Source organism: Leptidea sinapis, chromosome 33 (assembly GCF_905404315.1).
Source record: "Leptidea sinapis chromosome 33, ilLepSina1.1, whole genome shotgun sequence".
NCBI classification, from domain to species: Eukaryota; Metazoa; Arthropoda; class Insecta; order Lepidoptera; family Pieridae; genus Leptidea; species Leptidea sinapis.
Genome location: NC_066297.1, coordinates 7689644 through 7704382, shown reverse-complemented (window position 1 = coordinate 7704382; position 14739 = coordinate 7689644). Strand labels below are relative to the sequence as shown.

Here is a 14739-nt window from a genome sequence, read left to right as displayed (position 1 = left end):
ATGGGGTTTACTTCATGGAATGCAGTTTAGTCCAACTTGAGAGATAGGATAGTTTTTATTTCGATGAGACATAATTATTTTGATTTCCAATATTTGTTTTGAATGGACATATTTTCTTTTCATAATTTATTGATGCATGGTGCGGCTGTTCTGCTGTGAAACAATTACATTATAACAACAAGTAACTTATTTCATGAAATAAATCTTGATGTAATGAAATATTATTGACAAATTCATAAAAAACAGTACTTTACTAGCTGACCCAGAAAATTATTTTTAGAGTTAAGCCAATTCTTAGACATTGCAACACTACTTTATTTTTCTAAATTAAAAGAATATTTCTAAGCTAAATGTAGCCTAAGTTACTCCTTATTAGATCAGCTACCTGCCAATAAAAGTCCCGTCAAAATTGGTCCAGCCATTTCAGAGATTAGAACAGACAGACAGTCAGACAAAAATTGTAAAAAATGTTATTTTGGTGTATATACCATAAGTAATCATACCATAGTAAAAAATGGTTATTTCAATATTACAAACAGACACTCCAATTTTATTTATATATATAGATGTACAGAACAATGTTCGGTCAGCTAGTACTATATTATAAAAAGCTTCAAAGTTATTTGAAGTTTTTCTTAACGTCTAAAATGGCGCGTAAGTCTTGTCTCTCTCTTTGTTATAAGTATTTATAAAATATAAGGTCACCAAAAAAATTAAAATTATGACATATGTGATTGTTTAAAAGAATTCTTTAGCCAAAAATAATAGTATTTAAATGTAATTTTTTGAGACAAACAAACTAATGTTTATTTTATATTATATTATTGCATTAAAGCTATGTAATGTGTATTAATGATGTATAAATATAAAAATTCCAATATTGACAATCAAATATTTGTATGCCGATATATAGGCGAATTGTGCTGTACACCAATTAATTGTTAACAACTATGTTACCACGATTCATACAAATAAATTATTTCATCTTATTTCAAATGGTTGAAAATATAATTGCCTTGCCACATGCCTTGTTTTTTTGATACCTCCCTATTAGATACTTAGGTACAACTTGTTCTAATCTATAGAATTTTTAAACATTAACCCCCTTATTCATAATGGTCCGCTAAATTAAAACAGCCGCTAAGGAGTGTTTTTTCTCATTCTGACTTAGGTCAATAGAAGATAGATTGAGACTTAGCAATGCTTTAAGTTAGCAGACTATTATGAATAAGGGGGTCAGTGTTTGGCAAGTATGTATGATTGGGAGTATAGGCTCGTTTTCTAACGACCACATGGTATTAGTGATAATAATTCTGAGAATTGTAATGTTTAAAAAAAAACCCCAGATGACTTTTAAATGAATCTAAGAGTAGGAAACAGGTCCTTGATAGCTAAATGCCATAGGACCAAACAAGTTTAACAAAGTAATGTTATATGACTAAACAATGTGTGTCATACTCATTCACTTTCATGCCTAGTGCTTTATTTGACTTTTAATACACAAAAAATTAATGTAAATCATATGACCCCAAGTAAAAATAATATAAGAATGGTGTTACCTTAAAGATGAATTATAAAATTAATGCTTAAAAATATGAAATACTAATTGAGTCTGTCATTTTATGATAATTCTAGGAAATTCAAATGGTCATTAGTTTATCAAAATACTCAAAAAATTATAATAGAGTACAAGCCAAGCTTCAGAGCCCAAGCAATAAACCCTTCTTTAATTGGTTTTTTCCATTTAATTTACTGATAAAGGCGAATTCCTAGCCAGAAAGTCCAAATATGTAGGTCGTCAACAAAAACAGTAGCAATAACGCCTATGGCTATCAATTACTTTACTGACGTATAAAAACGTTCAACAAAATCAGTTTTATTGTGTATGTATCATTGTATTATCCAAAAGACTGAATTTTCAGATAAAATTGTAAAAAACATGACTTCATTGCAAGTTTGAATTGGCAATGACCAACATAACCTAATGTTTGAAGAAGAAACCAACTTATCAAAGTCATAGATAACGATAAGATAAGATTTGTACTTTACCACTAGTTAATAGTCACTTTCAAGCGCTCACAATTTCATAAAACAAAGTTTTTGATAAAAACATGATAACACAACAACATAACAGTTACACACAACTTAACGACAATCGACACACGTAATACATAAATATATACATAAAAAGTACACAAATGACTAAATACTTGCCAGGTGATATAGAATTTGTCGGGTTTTCGTAAGCTTACTAAAAAATTGTACTATTGGCTCACGTTTAAAATAACATCAACTTTGTTTTCCTATTAACTTTAGCGGATAAATGTTATAATAAATATCAGCTTAGTACGTACTTATCTTATGTACTTAATACAAATATAATTTACATGAGAGTAAGAAAGAGTATAATATAGAATCAGTAAATAGCATATAAAAAAATAAAAAAATATAACAGGTTGCACTCCGGGAGTGCCGGAAGGAGTAAAAACTTGAACGTTGTGCATTTTGGAATATTTTTAAATTGTTAGGGAATAATTTCACACGAATTGCTTTATTTATCAGTATAAAAGTACATTAATTATGTAGTTAAATACAATATTCATATTTTGCGCTATCGTACACAAAAATGGCAATTTATATTACTTACATGAAAAATTTAACATTTCAGAACTATTTAAATTATTTTACATTGAAAAGTTTATCTCTCAGAAAAAACAACTATCATCAATAATTTCAATGATTGTCTTAAAAATTTTTGATCAGGTCACATCTCCTGACGCGAGTTTAACATTTTATACCCATCTCAATAAATATTCCACCCAACGTCGCTAAAGAAGTTTTCACTTCAATAATATGGTTCCTCAGATTATATTGTTCTTGTATAAAAATAATGTCTTTAGAGATTGTTTTAAGTAATAGTTTTTCCATCGTTATTTTGGACACGATTTTGGGATACCATGAAGTTAGTCGATTAATTTGCCACAAGTGTAGTAAATTGATATCTACATCCAAGATTTTAAAAGAAAAAATAATCCTTAGGGGTCACTTAGTTTTCAGTCTGTTTGTGAACATTCTTTCCTCAGGAATACGTGGACACGTGTAGTTGATATCAATTTCGTGGTTAGCGGTCTGTAAGAGATAGACAAATGTGTAAAGTCAATCAAATAATGCGATTTAACATAAATATTTTACAGTAAAGTAAAGGCAAAAATGCAAAAACAGTAAATATTAATTTAAATTACAAAAAAACGAAGACCATACGCGAAGTAACTACAAGATCTTACGAAATCGAAAACCATGTCTCTCACGGAACTCACCGTGCACATATTTGACTCACTCTTGAACTGTTTTTAATGTCATAGTAAGCAAGTGATGTAAGCTCAACTGTGATTATTATCATGTTATACTTTGAAATATCAATAATTTCTTTTAATGTTCTGGCGTTCAGTCGTGACCATAATCGTTCGCCTGGCAGCCCTGAGACTTAAGCCTCCTCTCCATTATCGGCGATGATCGTTCCTTAAATAATTGTCTGTCCTCGGGAAGTTAAGCATCCACACTCTCTAAGAAAAAAGCGACTCACTTGATTATATGAAACGTGCAGTCATTGACAGATTGACAGATGACGGCTATAATCTTGTAAAAAAGGAGATAGGCGAAATCCACTACGTTATAAGCAACTTTTTGCTTTCAAACTTAGCCGGATTATACTTCGTGGCCAATCGCGATACTGTAATTACCTACTACTACTTATTTCAAATACGTCAAATAGCTGCACGTTTCATATTAATCTAAATTTCAATTTTATACGTAGGCAGTCCCTCCTCTTATTACGTAGTATTTACATCCTCTTTGCCGTGATCATTTATTGAGCGGCAGTTCTTCAAGATGGTAGTCATTATATCATACTCACGCTATGTAAGTAAATAAAAGGAAAAAAAATAACGGCGCGACGAAACGAAGTACGCTCACAGTCCAGAGTCTTCCAGCTACACGCAAATTCTCTTTGAAGCGTCCCCGAAAAACCGACAGGTCACCGATCGCCGCGATCACTATGGCATTATATACGATGATCGGCGACATCACATGGCAGGCTATGGATACAAATTATTAGTCCACTTATCTTAAGCGTCAGGTCTATTTAACAAAGAGAAAGACAAAGAGCATACATACGGGTCACCTGATAGTATGTGAATGTGATCACCGCAGTCCAATCTCACTCGCAACACCAGATAAATCATAAAAGCGTTGCCAACGTATATAATTATGAATTCAAAAACCAAAAACACAGTGGTACATGACGTGTAGCTATTGCAGCATGCCAGTTTGCTCATGTTCTTTGATCCTTATAGAGGAGCACGGGTCGTTGGTGAAAGACCTCATGGCAAAAAAAGTATCGAACAACGTATCAGTGTTGCTAATTGGCAAATCAGCCGTAATTGACAATGAAGATTTTTTTCAATTAATTTAATTTAAGTTATTTGACAAGGGAGGACAACTCTTGCAATATCATACAAAATAGGTAACATTCACCAAATATAAATGCTACTGCTATAGATAATCATAATATAAAGCTCATAAATATTGTTCACCAGAATATACTAGGTATCTCAAGTAAGGAATTAGAAATTGAACTGTTTTTGAGCTGCTGTAATATAGATATATTATGTATTACAGAACATTGGCGTAAGAGTCATCAGCTCCAGTTTACTTTTAGAGAACATAAATTAGTCAGTTCGTTTTGTAGAAGTAGGGCAATACATGGAGGTTCCCTAATTATTATTAATAATAGATTAAAATGTAAAAATAGAAGAGATATTGTTAATCTCTCTATAGAACAACTAATTGAGATAGCTTGTATAGAACTAGAGCAATTTATTATTGTAAGTGTATACCGCCCCCCACTGCATCATATGAACAATCCCAACATAGAATGGAGGAGGTACTATCAAAATTTAGCAAAACCAGCAAGTCAATTATAGTGTGTGGAGATTTCAATATAAACTTGCTTGAACCTTCGGCCAATTGTACTAGCCTTAAAAATTTATTTCGAAGTTTTAATTTGTTCAATGTATTTTGGGAACCTACTAGAATCACTTGTACAACAGCAACCTGTTTAGATAATATTTTTACACATGTTACTTTTACTAGTAAACTCATAATTAATAATCTTCAGTCCGACCAAAGTGGGCAACTTATAAAAGTAAATACAAGATTGGACAATGTCAGACCAAAAAAGGAGACGATTATACCAGTTACGGGTAGCCGTCTTGAGAGGTTTAGAAATAATTTGGTAAATAAGATACCATTTTTACACTGTGGTGAAACTGCTAATTTTCACTATAACTTAGTCTTCAATTCCTTCTGTGAGGAATTTGACAGGATTTTTACTCCAGTAACGGTGACAGTAAACAACAAACATTGTTTTAATGATTGGGCAACAATGGGTATCCACAAAAGTCGTAAACGCTTATATGACCTTTATTATGAGAAACATTACAATAATAGTGAAGAATTTAAAATATATGTAAAAAAATATTCCAAGCTCTTTAAAGTAGTTTGTCATGAAGCGAAAACACGTTTCATTGCAGATAAAATTAAGAACAGTAATAATGAAGTAAAAGCGACTTGGACTGTAATTAACAATGAAACTGGTAGATCGAATTGCCGTAACACCTCTATCTGTTTAAATATTAATAATCGCGTTATAAATTCGGAAATAGAAATTGCAAATGAATTTCATAAATACTTCTCCGAAATCCCGATTGTCACGACCAAAGACCTTAACTCTTCGCCATAAGCAGCATATGATTTTTAATTAATTTAATTAATATTAAATTACACGTACCGGTATCTTCCACTGATTTGAAATTTAAGTATGTTACAGGTAGCGATATAATAAAAATCTTCAAATTAATTAACCTAAAAAATACAAAAGACCTATGGGGCATTCGACTAATATTGTAAAATACATACTTGACATTATAGCACCTGAATTAGCAAAAATATTTAATGAATGCATAGATGAGGGTGTGTTCCCTGACCTCATGAAATACAGCAAAGTATTTCATGTTACATGTTTCATATACCTTTGTTTAAATCGGGCAGTTCTTTTGACCCTGCTAATTTCAGACCTATTTCAGTGCTGCCTGTTTTTAGTAAAATTTTTGAAAAACTTTTGCTTCAACAGCTACAAATGCATTTTTGTAAATTAATGTACAAAAATCAGTTTGGTTTCACTAGGGGTTATCAACAATTAATGCGGGTACTAGACTCATTGAGCATATCTTTGACGCCTGGGAAGAGTCACAGGATGCATTGGGCATTTTTTGTGATTTGTCAAAAGCATTTGACTGCGTCCACCATGAAACTTTACTCCTAAAACTAAAACATTATGGAGTGAAAAATAGAGCCCTAAATCTGTTAAAATCATATTTAAGCGAAAGAGTTCAGATAGTCAATGTAAATGGCAAACGGTCTTCGGGTAAACCTGTGGGAATAGGTGTTCCACAGGGTCCATTCTCGGTCCTTTTTTGTTTCTTATATATATTAACGATCTACCATGTGATTGTATTGTTTGCTGATGATACTTCACTTATTTTTAAAGTGAAGCGACGTGCGGATATTGATGACGAGGTAAGCAATGCACTCTCAAAGATAGTGCGTTGGTTTGAGACGAATAATCTGCACTTAAACAGTAAAAAAACAAAGTGTTTACGGTTCATTGCACCAAACACAGCGGAGGTACAAACCAACGTACTTATAAATGACCAGAGATTGGAACTTGTGGACACTACGGTCTTCTTGGGTATCACGTTAGATAAAAAGCTTCAGTGGGGTCCACATATTACCCATCTAGCAGATAGACTCAGCTCTGCGGCATATGCAGTTAGAAAGATTAGAGAGTACACGAATGTTGCGACCGCTAGATTAGTGTACTTTAGTTATTTTCACAGCATCATGACGTACGGTATATTACTATGGGGTCATGCTGCTGACATTGATATAGTGTTTGCACTGCAAAAGAGAGCTGTTCGTGCTATATATCAACTTGGTTATAGACAGTCTCTCAAAGAAAAATTTAATGAAATAAATATTATGACTGTTCATTGTCAGTACATTTATGAAAATTTAATATATGTTCACAAAAATCGTCACTTTTTTGCTCTTAATAGTGATTATCATTATTATAACACTAGAAATAAGGGATTGCTTGTAACTAATTCTAGTAGGTTTCTGTATCTTAATACATAATAGCTTTAAGGGTAAATGTATACACTTCTATAATAAAGTCCCAGCCACTGTTCAGGCATTATCTATAAATAAATTTAAATGTTTTATAAAAAAAATGGCTCTGTCGTAAATCCTATTACTCCACTGCTGAATATCTAAATGATCGGACAGCCTGGGACTACATTGTGGTTATTTTATAGCGATAGAAATGACTGTACAATATTGTATATTTTTATTGAAAAGAGCGCAAAAAAAAGAATGCTGGGAGAGTTTCTTGCGCCGCTTCTTCTCTCTCAGAGCGCCATTTGTTTCCGAAGCGGTAGTAGTATCTAGTAGTATAAGAAATGACATCAAAAAGAATTCTAAAGGAATCAATTTTGAGAAAAATTAATGCCTTTATTGGCATATTTATCTGCTTGTGATCGGGTAACGGGCAAATAAATCGGATCGGTCCCTATAAAAAACGTGCTGACAAATATCAGAATCGCACCGTCCAACGTAACCAAAGAAGGTATATAAAAGTTAAGAGGACGAGGCTCCTGGTACAACTGATGTCCACAAGGCAAATATGGATGGTGTGTAGGTATGTACTCTTTTTGGAAAAATATTTGATTGGTGCCCATCATCCACACTGACAGTGAATGAATGGATGGCGTTGAGTACTCGTGCGAACATGTACAACCTATGGGACCTGTTGTTATTAGCCCTCTTGATTTTACAAAGTCAATTCGTTTGGGCCACAACTGGAAAAACCCAGGGTCAAATGGAATACAGAATTTTGGCTAAAATGGTTACGGGTATTTAGCTATAAAGGGCTATATGAGAGGAAGCCATTTAATTGGAATCTATCCCATCTTATATGACTTAGTTTTTTAATTCTGGCGTCAAACACACAGACAACTTCTGTAGTCCATAAATCGAAAAGTACCATGGAACGTAGACAATTTCAACCCATTAAATGCTAACCCACAATGCATAAGCTCCCAACATCCATATTGATATAAAAATTTATAATTTTTTTTATGAGAATAAAATTTTAGACCCCGCTCAAAATTGATGTATGATTGGGTCCCGCGGTACAAAGAAGCTCCTTTTCGCTGACATGGCTGTTAACCAACACGTACGGTATGCCGAAATATAAATAAACTCTCTGCCACTTGGATTGATTATATGGAGGCCTATTATTCAGTGCCTCATACATGGCTGAAATCAGTACTGTAATTGGACAAAGTTAATAATGTTCTATGTGCCTTTCTTGGCTCATGTATGAGGCGGTTCTTTGTCTCCATATGTCCTTAATGAGACTAAAACCTACAAATACCTTGGTATGTCAGAATATCACGGCTTTTTAGATAGGAACATTAAAGGGCTAGTGACGGTACGTTTATTTAGCCGATTAACTAAAGTTTAAAAAAAATTTAACAAAAAAACAACCGACTTCAAAAACACTATTCCAAAACAATAGATTTTAATATGCATTAAAAAGTATAAAAATAATGCGTATTTTTATACAATCTAATTAATTAATCTAGTTCTAGTTACGATTATTGTTATTTTTTGGAATCGAAGTCCTTGCGCCGCGACCCGCTCTCGCCTCTCGCCTCCTCACGACTCAAGCACATCTCACCTATAACTATGTATGTAGTTACAAACCTATCTTGGATGACACAATTGATTCATTGATCATATTCGGCTACGACAACTACTTGACCATAACTATGTTATGGTAGATGACTTAAATATCCGGATAGCATAAGATTCGGCCGAGTATCATTAATTTGCTCCTAAGAATTGAAGAGTTCCGTTACTTTGCAATGGATTCCGTAATCACAACCTAACCAAACTCTTACCAAACTATCTTTGAAGTATATCCTTTCCAATAAAAAAAGAATCATCGAAATCAGTTGGCGCGATATTGAGTTATTTGTAAATTTCAATCCACGTACGTATAGCAAATTAAAGACTTTTATGGTTTTCTCATGGATGCCATTTTCAGATCTGGACCAAATTACAATTGGACCACACGGGAAGCACCAGCTTTCAAAAAAATAATAATTATCAAAATCGGTTCACCCAGTCAAAAAAAATACCGATTGAATTGATAACTTTCTACTTTTTGAAGTCGGTTAAAATGAAGAAAGGCTCCTATGTGGTGGAAACTAGGTACGTGCTTTCAACAGCTGGGTAGTGTCCTTATTTAATATACACTGGATGCCCTAGATAGAAAGGTCCGTATACAACTGACAACGTATGCACCATCTACGCTAATCTTTAATGATATTATAATCCATATTAAGGCTGATATATTGTGTTGGTAGATCGGTTAGAGCGTCGGGAATTTATTGTTAAAATCGCCGTTCCTTTTGATAACAACCTCGTGAAACCTGAGATTGACATATTGTCGAAGTACCTTGACCTAGCACACGAGGTTACTCACGTTTGGGATGTGGATTCAACAATAATTTTCTCGATAGTCGTTTCCGTAAAAGGTCTTATAGAAAAGAGCCGCGACAATAATCTCAAATGGCACTCGCTTAATAACTGTATTACGGATCAGATACAGAAGGTTGAAAGAAGTTTTGGGAATGGACGCATCGTGTGGAACTTCCTCCTCCCCTACCACCGACTCTATTTCTTATATTGATATTCATAATATTATTTTATATATATAATAAAATTATAGGGCATAGGATAAAAATTTATAAAAAGGATATAATAAAATAAAAAGGCGGACATAATAATCATGCATAAAATAGACGTCTAATGAAGGGCAAAAGATTTCAGTTACCAAATTATTTGAGATATGTATTGATCGTTACCTGACTGAATTTATTTCATTTTGAATATATGAGTACCTACATAAATAGGAGTCTATTCACTGCTATCTCAGAAGATCGATGACTACGTGCACGACGTATTGAGTGCAATTACACCGAACGTCGTGCTTAAATTCTCTTTGATTACGCCAGGCGAGTTCATTAGTAGATTCGCGCCTTTATATTCTTCTTGAAGGATAAATTGCTGGCCGTAATAAAAAGAGGAAAATCAATTCAAACATCTTCTTACATCAATCAAATCTTTTGTTTTATATCATTCTAAATTTTTTCGCAGCTCAACAACATATTATGGAATAATTTTGCTGATTCTCAAAATTTTCTTTCAATTTACCACATTAAATTTAATATAATGGATAGTTCACAGGAATCCAAGAAGTGCTTTTGCGCAAGATGTTTTTTGCCTGTAGATGGAGACGACAAAGTTGAAATAGAGGGGCAGAATTTTCATCGACTTTGCTGCATGTGTTGTAAGTTAACTCGTTTTTTGCTGTGCTTATTTAATTGTAAACAAATCACACTTAAACAATATGTTATCAACTTCCGAGAAACAAGATCTTAGATAAATAAGGTGTCGAATGTTCAATCTGCATATTATAGCTAAACTACATAATTGTTCGCCTTCTTCAGCATATTATGACTTGAGTTCTGAAGAGTTGATTCTTGTCATTACGTTTTGCTACTCAGCATGGTAGCCGGTTTTCGGTTAATAAAACTACTTACTCGGTCATAATCCCTGAAATACGGCAAAGTTTGAATCCTCTTATGTTTAAGTAATTCAAAGATATTGAAATGTATTAAGTCATTGGCAATTTCTGCATACAATAATTTTGATCCCAAGAGCTATTTAGATTTTATAGATATAATTAAAACGCTAACGTATTTTGGTTCAAGCCCTTTAAAACCCTTTTAATATTAGGTACTACCTGCCCTTTTTTGATAACTTCTTCGCAAAAGTGCAGGTTTTATCTAACTCATATCGGTTCGGTAATATGCAGCCGGCAAATTATTCTATTAAGTATGTGAGGCAAATTTTCTTCAGGATGTGTAGTTAGGGAAACCCGTATTTGCGTGAAATTCAGATATGCCGACAATTTCTCCACGTAAACTACAAATACATTATAGGTATATGTCGAACAATACCAACCAACCTGAAGATGTTCTATGGCCACGTTTTCTGCAACCACTGCTTTAAGACTCACGTGATGTCAAGGTTCCAAGGAGAGCCACGAGTCCACTCCAACAGCTGGTGGATGCATTGGGCACCTGGGTCTAAGCCCCAGGAGAAAATGAGTGAAGGTCAGTAACTTATTGGGTTAAAAAAAGCTAAAATCTAACTACTGAAAAACTAGCTGTATAAATTATTCCAATGTATGTAGGTGCATGCAGAGCAACGTGAAACATCTTATAATATATAGTTTGTACATTTTTTGCCCTTTCATTTAACCAGAAAATCTTTTTGCGTTCAATTGCGCATTGCTGCGAACACATTCTAATCTACCGACAACTCTGGCATAGCAATTCATTAGAAGCAACTACTCATAAAATCCCTTCCCGCTCAATATTTAGCAGCCACACTCATATTCAGGAAACCTGCAGTCCTCTGGCTTCTTAAGATTTGGTCGGAAAGTAACAATAATAATAAGTAATTACAAAGCTTATACCATAGACGAGTTTAGACGACAATGACTAACATCCCGACAATGCGTGGCCATAAGGTTATATTAAGCGTGGCTGGCTGTTTACGACTTGTCAATCGAAATTACATTAACAATAATTTCATTTCATTTCCTCTAGCTATATCTCCATTACAGATGTTCTTCTCTCCCGCACCCTTTACGCAATTGTAATGTTTTTGGCCATCATAAAACTTACAAGGAGTCAAAAAAGCGGTGAACTGTAACCTCTATTTTCAGTAACGCACACACACTAAAACAAATTGACATATTGTGCGTTTATGGCGTATATAGCTTGCCATGCACACTTAAGTAATAAACCTGGCTTGCTGTTGAACTGTTGAGTATCTATCGAGACGTATAAATCTAAGTTAATATCTAAGGTAGCAATATGTTTTGGTAATTTTACAGAAGATTCGAAAACATCTACATCTTCGACGGAAGAAGCGCCAAAGCGTTGTATTTGTTCGAGGTGCTTGCAGCCCGTAGATACTGACCAGGTGGACATTGGTGGTCAGAGCTTCCACGCACAATGTGCTAAATGCTGTAAGTTAATCAAATCTACGCAGTTTAATGCAGTTTGAATGAGTTCCTAATTTGACCATAATTCATAAAATATGTAGAGAAGACTAAGTAATCAACCTTTCTGAATTTTCTACATGTTAATTGTTTTGCGTTATCTTAAGTATCATTCTGATAAGATTTGTTAGTCTATATGCAGTATGCACCTTAAGCCCAACCGAACGGTGCCTGTGTTAGGGGTTAAACACTGTTAATTGGCAACGTACAACTCTGCTTCAACAAACTCGACACTTTTTCGCCTTTACACGAGGCATTCTCAGGAGAGATGTTGATTCGCCGAACTCTGGATAGTCAGCCTCTCATTCCAGAACTATTCTTAGGGGAAACTAAAGTTTTTGCGTACAATATTTTTGCTGATTTGACAAGTTATTTATCGACATGACACGGTTAAAGAATCTTATCTTCTAACATCTTCTTTATTTATTTAACATGCGACAATGTTGCCTTTTGCCGTCAACAATGTGCAATTAAAAAAAAAATCGATTACACTTACGAAAGAGAATAAACATACATATCTTGAACAGGAATAAGTTACAAACTGAAGATCTTGTAACCGAATTGGGTCGACAACTTTTAATCGTGACCCACCTTGGTCATTTTATGTTAAGTTATGAATAAACATGTAGGTCGAAATTAGCTTGGAACTTTCATCATTCATCATTTTATTAGACACTGACAGTCCACCAATAGTCATACAATCTATTTCTTGCGAATATTAACCTATATTTATCATACTAGTAGTTGCCCATTGTATTCGCAACTTAAGGTTTTATCTCAATAAAATGTTTAATATGAGAATAACCATTAACAGAGAGAGTTGTCATACAGAAACATACAAGGCAAGCCTGTCAGCTATTAAGTTGGCATAGCCACATCCCATTCTGCGCGGACGAACGCCAAGAAAAGGAAGATATTAGTAGGATATAACAGTTTTTATGATTTTAAGCAAAGAAAATCGGTAAAATGGGGGTCATGAATCAGTTTTGTCGATGGTTCCAATACGCATTAAATTAGAAACGTTTTATCTTCCTGGAAGTACAACTAGAGAACCATCCATTATATTTGCTATATAGATAGTGACATCTTTTACAATACAATGAATCAAATTTATAGATTTCTGCCACTGCGTGCCCAAAAACAATTTGAAGATCTACTACGGTCAAGTATTTTGCGAGGACTGCTTCCATCGCCACGTGATGAGTAGACACCAAGACAACCCCAGCGAGTTCTTCCGGTCGTGCTTCGAGCAATGGCAAAGTAGTCCCCAGTTCACGGAGAACATGCGCGATTTTATGGCAGGGAGTCGGGACGCGTCACCGTTTATATTCATGATGCAGGGCCAACAGCCCTTTTGTCGATACGGTACCGGACTTCAGGATTGGTTTGATGAAGCAAGCAGAAGTGAACCCAAAAAGTGTAAGTGTACTTGTCGTATGCCATTTAATTATAATTGTAATAAATTATTAAGGCGACATATTTTTGGGAATTTTCATTCCCACCTGAAGTTACTCTTCACAATCCCGAGAATTTTTTAAAGAATGTTCTACGAAGAGTAGGTGAAGGGTCCTCGAGAGAGGGAGAGTGTACAAGGGGCCATTCTGTTGTCGGGGCACCGGATCTCTGGCTTGGTTTTACATGTTACGCGATCGAATCTACATAATTCTGTGGACGTTTTGCAAGTAGCCTATTGTACTGGTTTTAAATTATTTCTGCAGAAAGTACTTCGCCTTATTTTATCAAAGCAGTCTGTGGCCATGCATGGCTTTTTCATATTTTCCATTATCGTTAATATCATCTCTTTCGTAGGTGCTTAGTTCATTGAGAGAAAATTTCACAGCCGCGACGCCCGCCTTATCGAACGAAGACACGGGGGACCTGTCCTTCGAGAGTCGTGATGAATGTGACAACTTGGAGTCGTGCGATGTGGATGAATCGGCAAAGTATAAAAAAACTGTTGGTGAAAAAATCGAAAAGCTTACAAAATATCTACATGAGCAAAACGTCGAATCAAACTGTGCAGACAAGAAGTGGAAAATTTATGATTTCGACAATGTTTCGGTGGATTCTCTGAGTTGCTGGAGGGATTTGCAGTCGCCAGCAGTGACGAGTAAATCCGATTGTCCTAAATGTTTGTGGCAGTGTGGTCCTATTTATGTGAACAGTGATTATTTGAAGTTGAGAGAAATTGTTTGTGATGATGAAATAAATGGAATGTCTTCTTCTTTTTGTTTTACTTAATAATTAGGAGAATTGGAATGAATTAATTATTAGTTGGAATCTATTATAATACAGAGTGGCTAAAACGTAATCTGACTGCTACGAAACAACCTTGGATTAATGAGACTATAACAGGGGTATCTTTCTGAAGCCGTTTTTCATCAGCGATCACTGCATCGTAAACGGCGCATTATCAT

At 34.5% G+C, this 14739-nt stretch overlaps 2 protein-coding genes across 2 annotated transcripts in view; one reads left to right on the top strand and one right to left on the bottom strand.

The window, feature by feature from the left end:
- Positions 1-2160, bottom strand: part of LOC126974703 (protein diaphanous) — a 72292-nt gene extending 70132 nt beyond the window's left edge. Inside the window, exon 1 of the mRNA XM_050822284.1 lies at positions 2050-2160. The gene's annotated coding sequence lies outside the window, so the exon portion shown is untranslated. The remainder of the gene's footprint in view (positions 1-2049) is intronic.
- An 8159-nt stretch (positions 2161-10319) lies between these two features.
- LOC126974741 (cysteine and glycine-rich protein 2-like) lies at positions 10320-14311 on the top strand. The gene is made up of 5 exons (XM_050822353.1): positions 10320-10537; positions 11193-11366; positions 12155-12289; positions 13439-13741; positions 14132-14311. Exons 1-5 carry the CDS (start codon positions 10420-10422, stop codon positions 14137-14139), a joined length of 738 nt encoding a protein of 245 aa, XP_050678310.1. The 5' UTR covers positions 10320-10419; the 3' UTR covers positions 14140-14311.
- The last annotated feature ends 428 nt before the right edge of the window (positions 14312-14739 follow it).

Bases quoted from the DNA above. Each gene is read 5' to 3' on its own strand.
- LOC126974741 (XM_050822353.1), top strand. From the start codon at position 10,420: ATGGATAGTTCACAGGAATCCAAGAAGTGCTTTTGCGCAAGATGTTTT. The intron at 10,538-11,192 runs GTAAGTTAACTC...AATACATTATAG, and splicing joins TCGACTTTGCTGCATGTGTT to GTATATGTCGAACAATACCA. The intron at 11,367-12,154 runs GTCAGTAACTTA...GTAATTTTACAG, and splicing joins CCAGGAGAAAATGAGTGAAG to AAGATTCGAAAACATCTACA.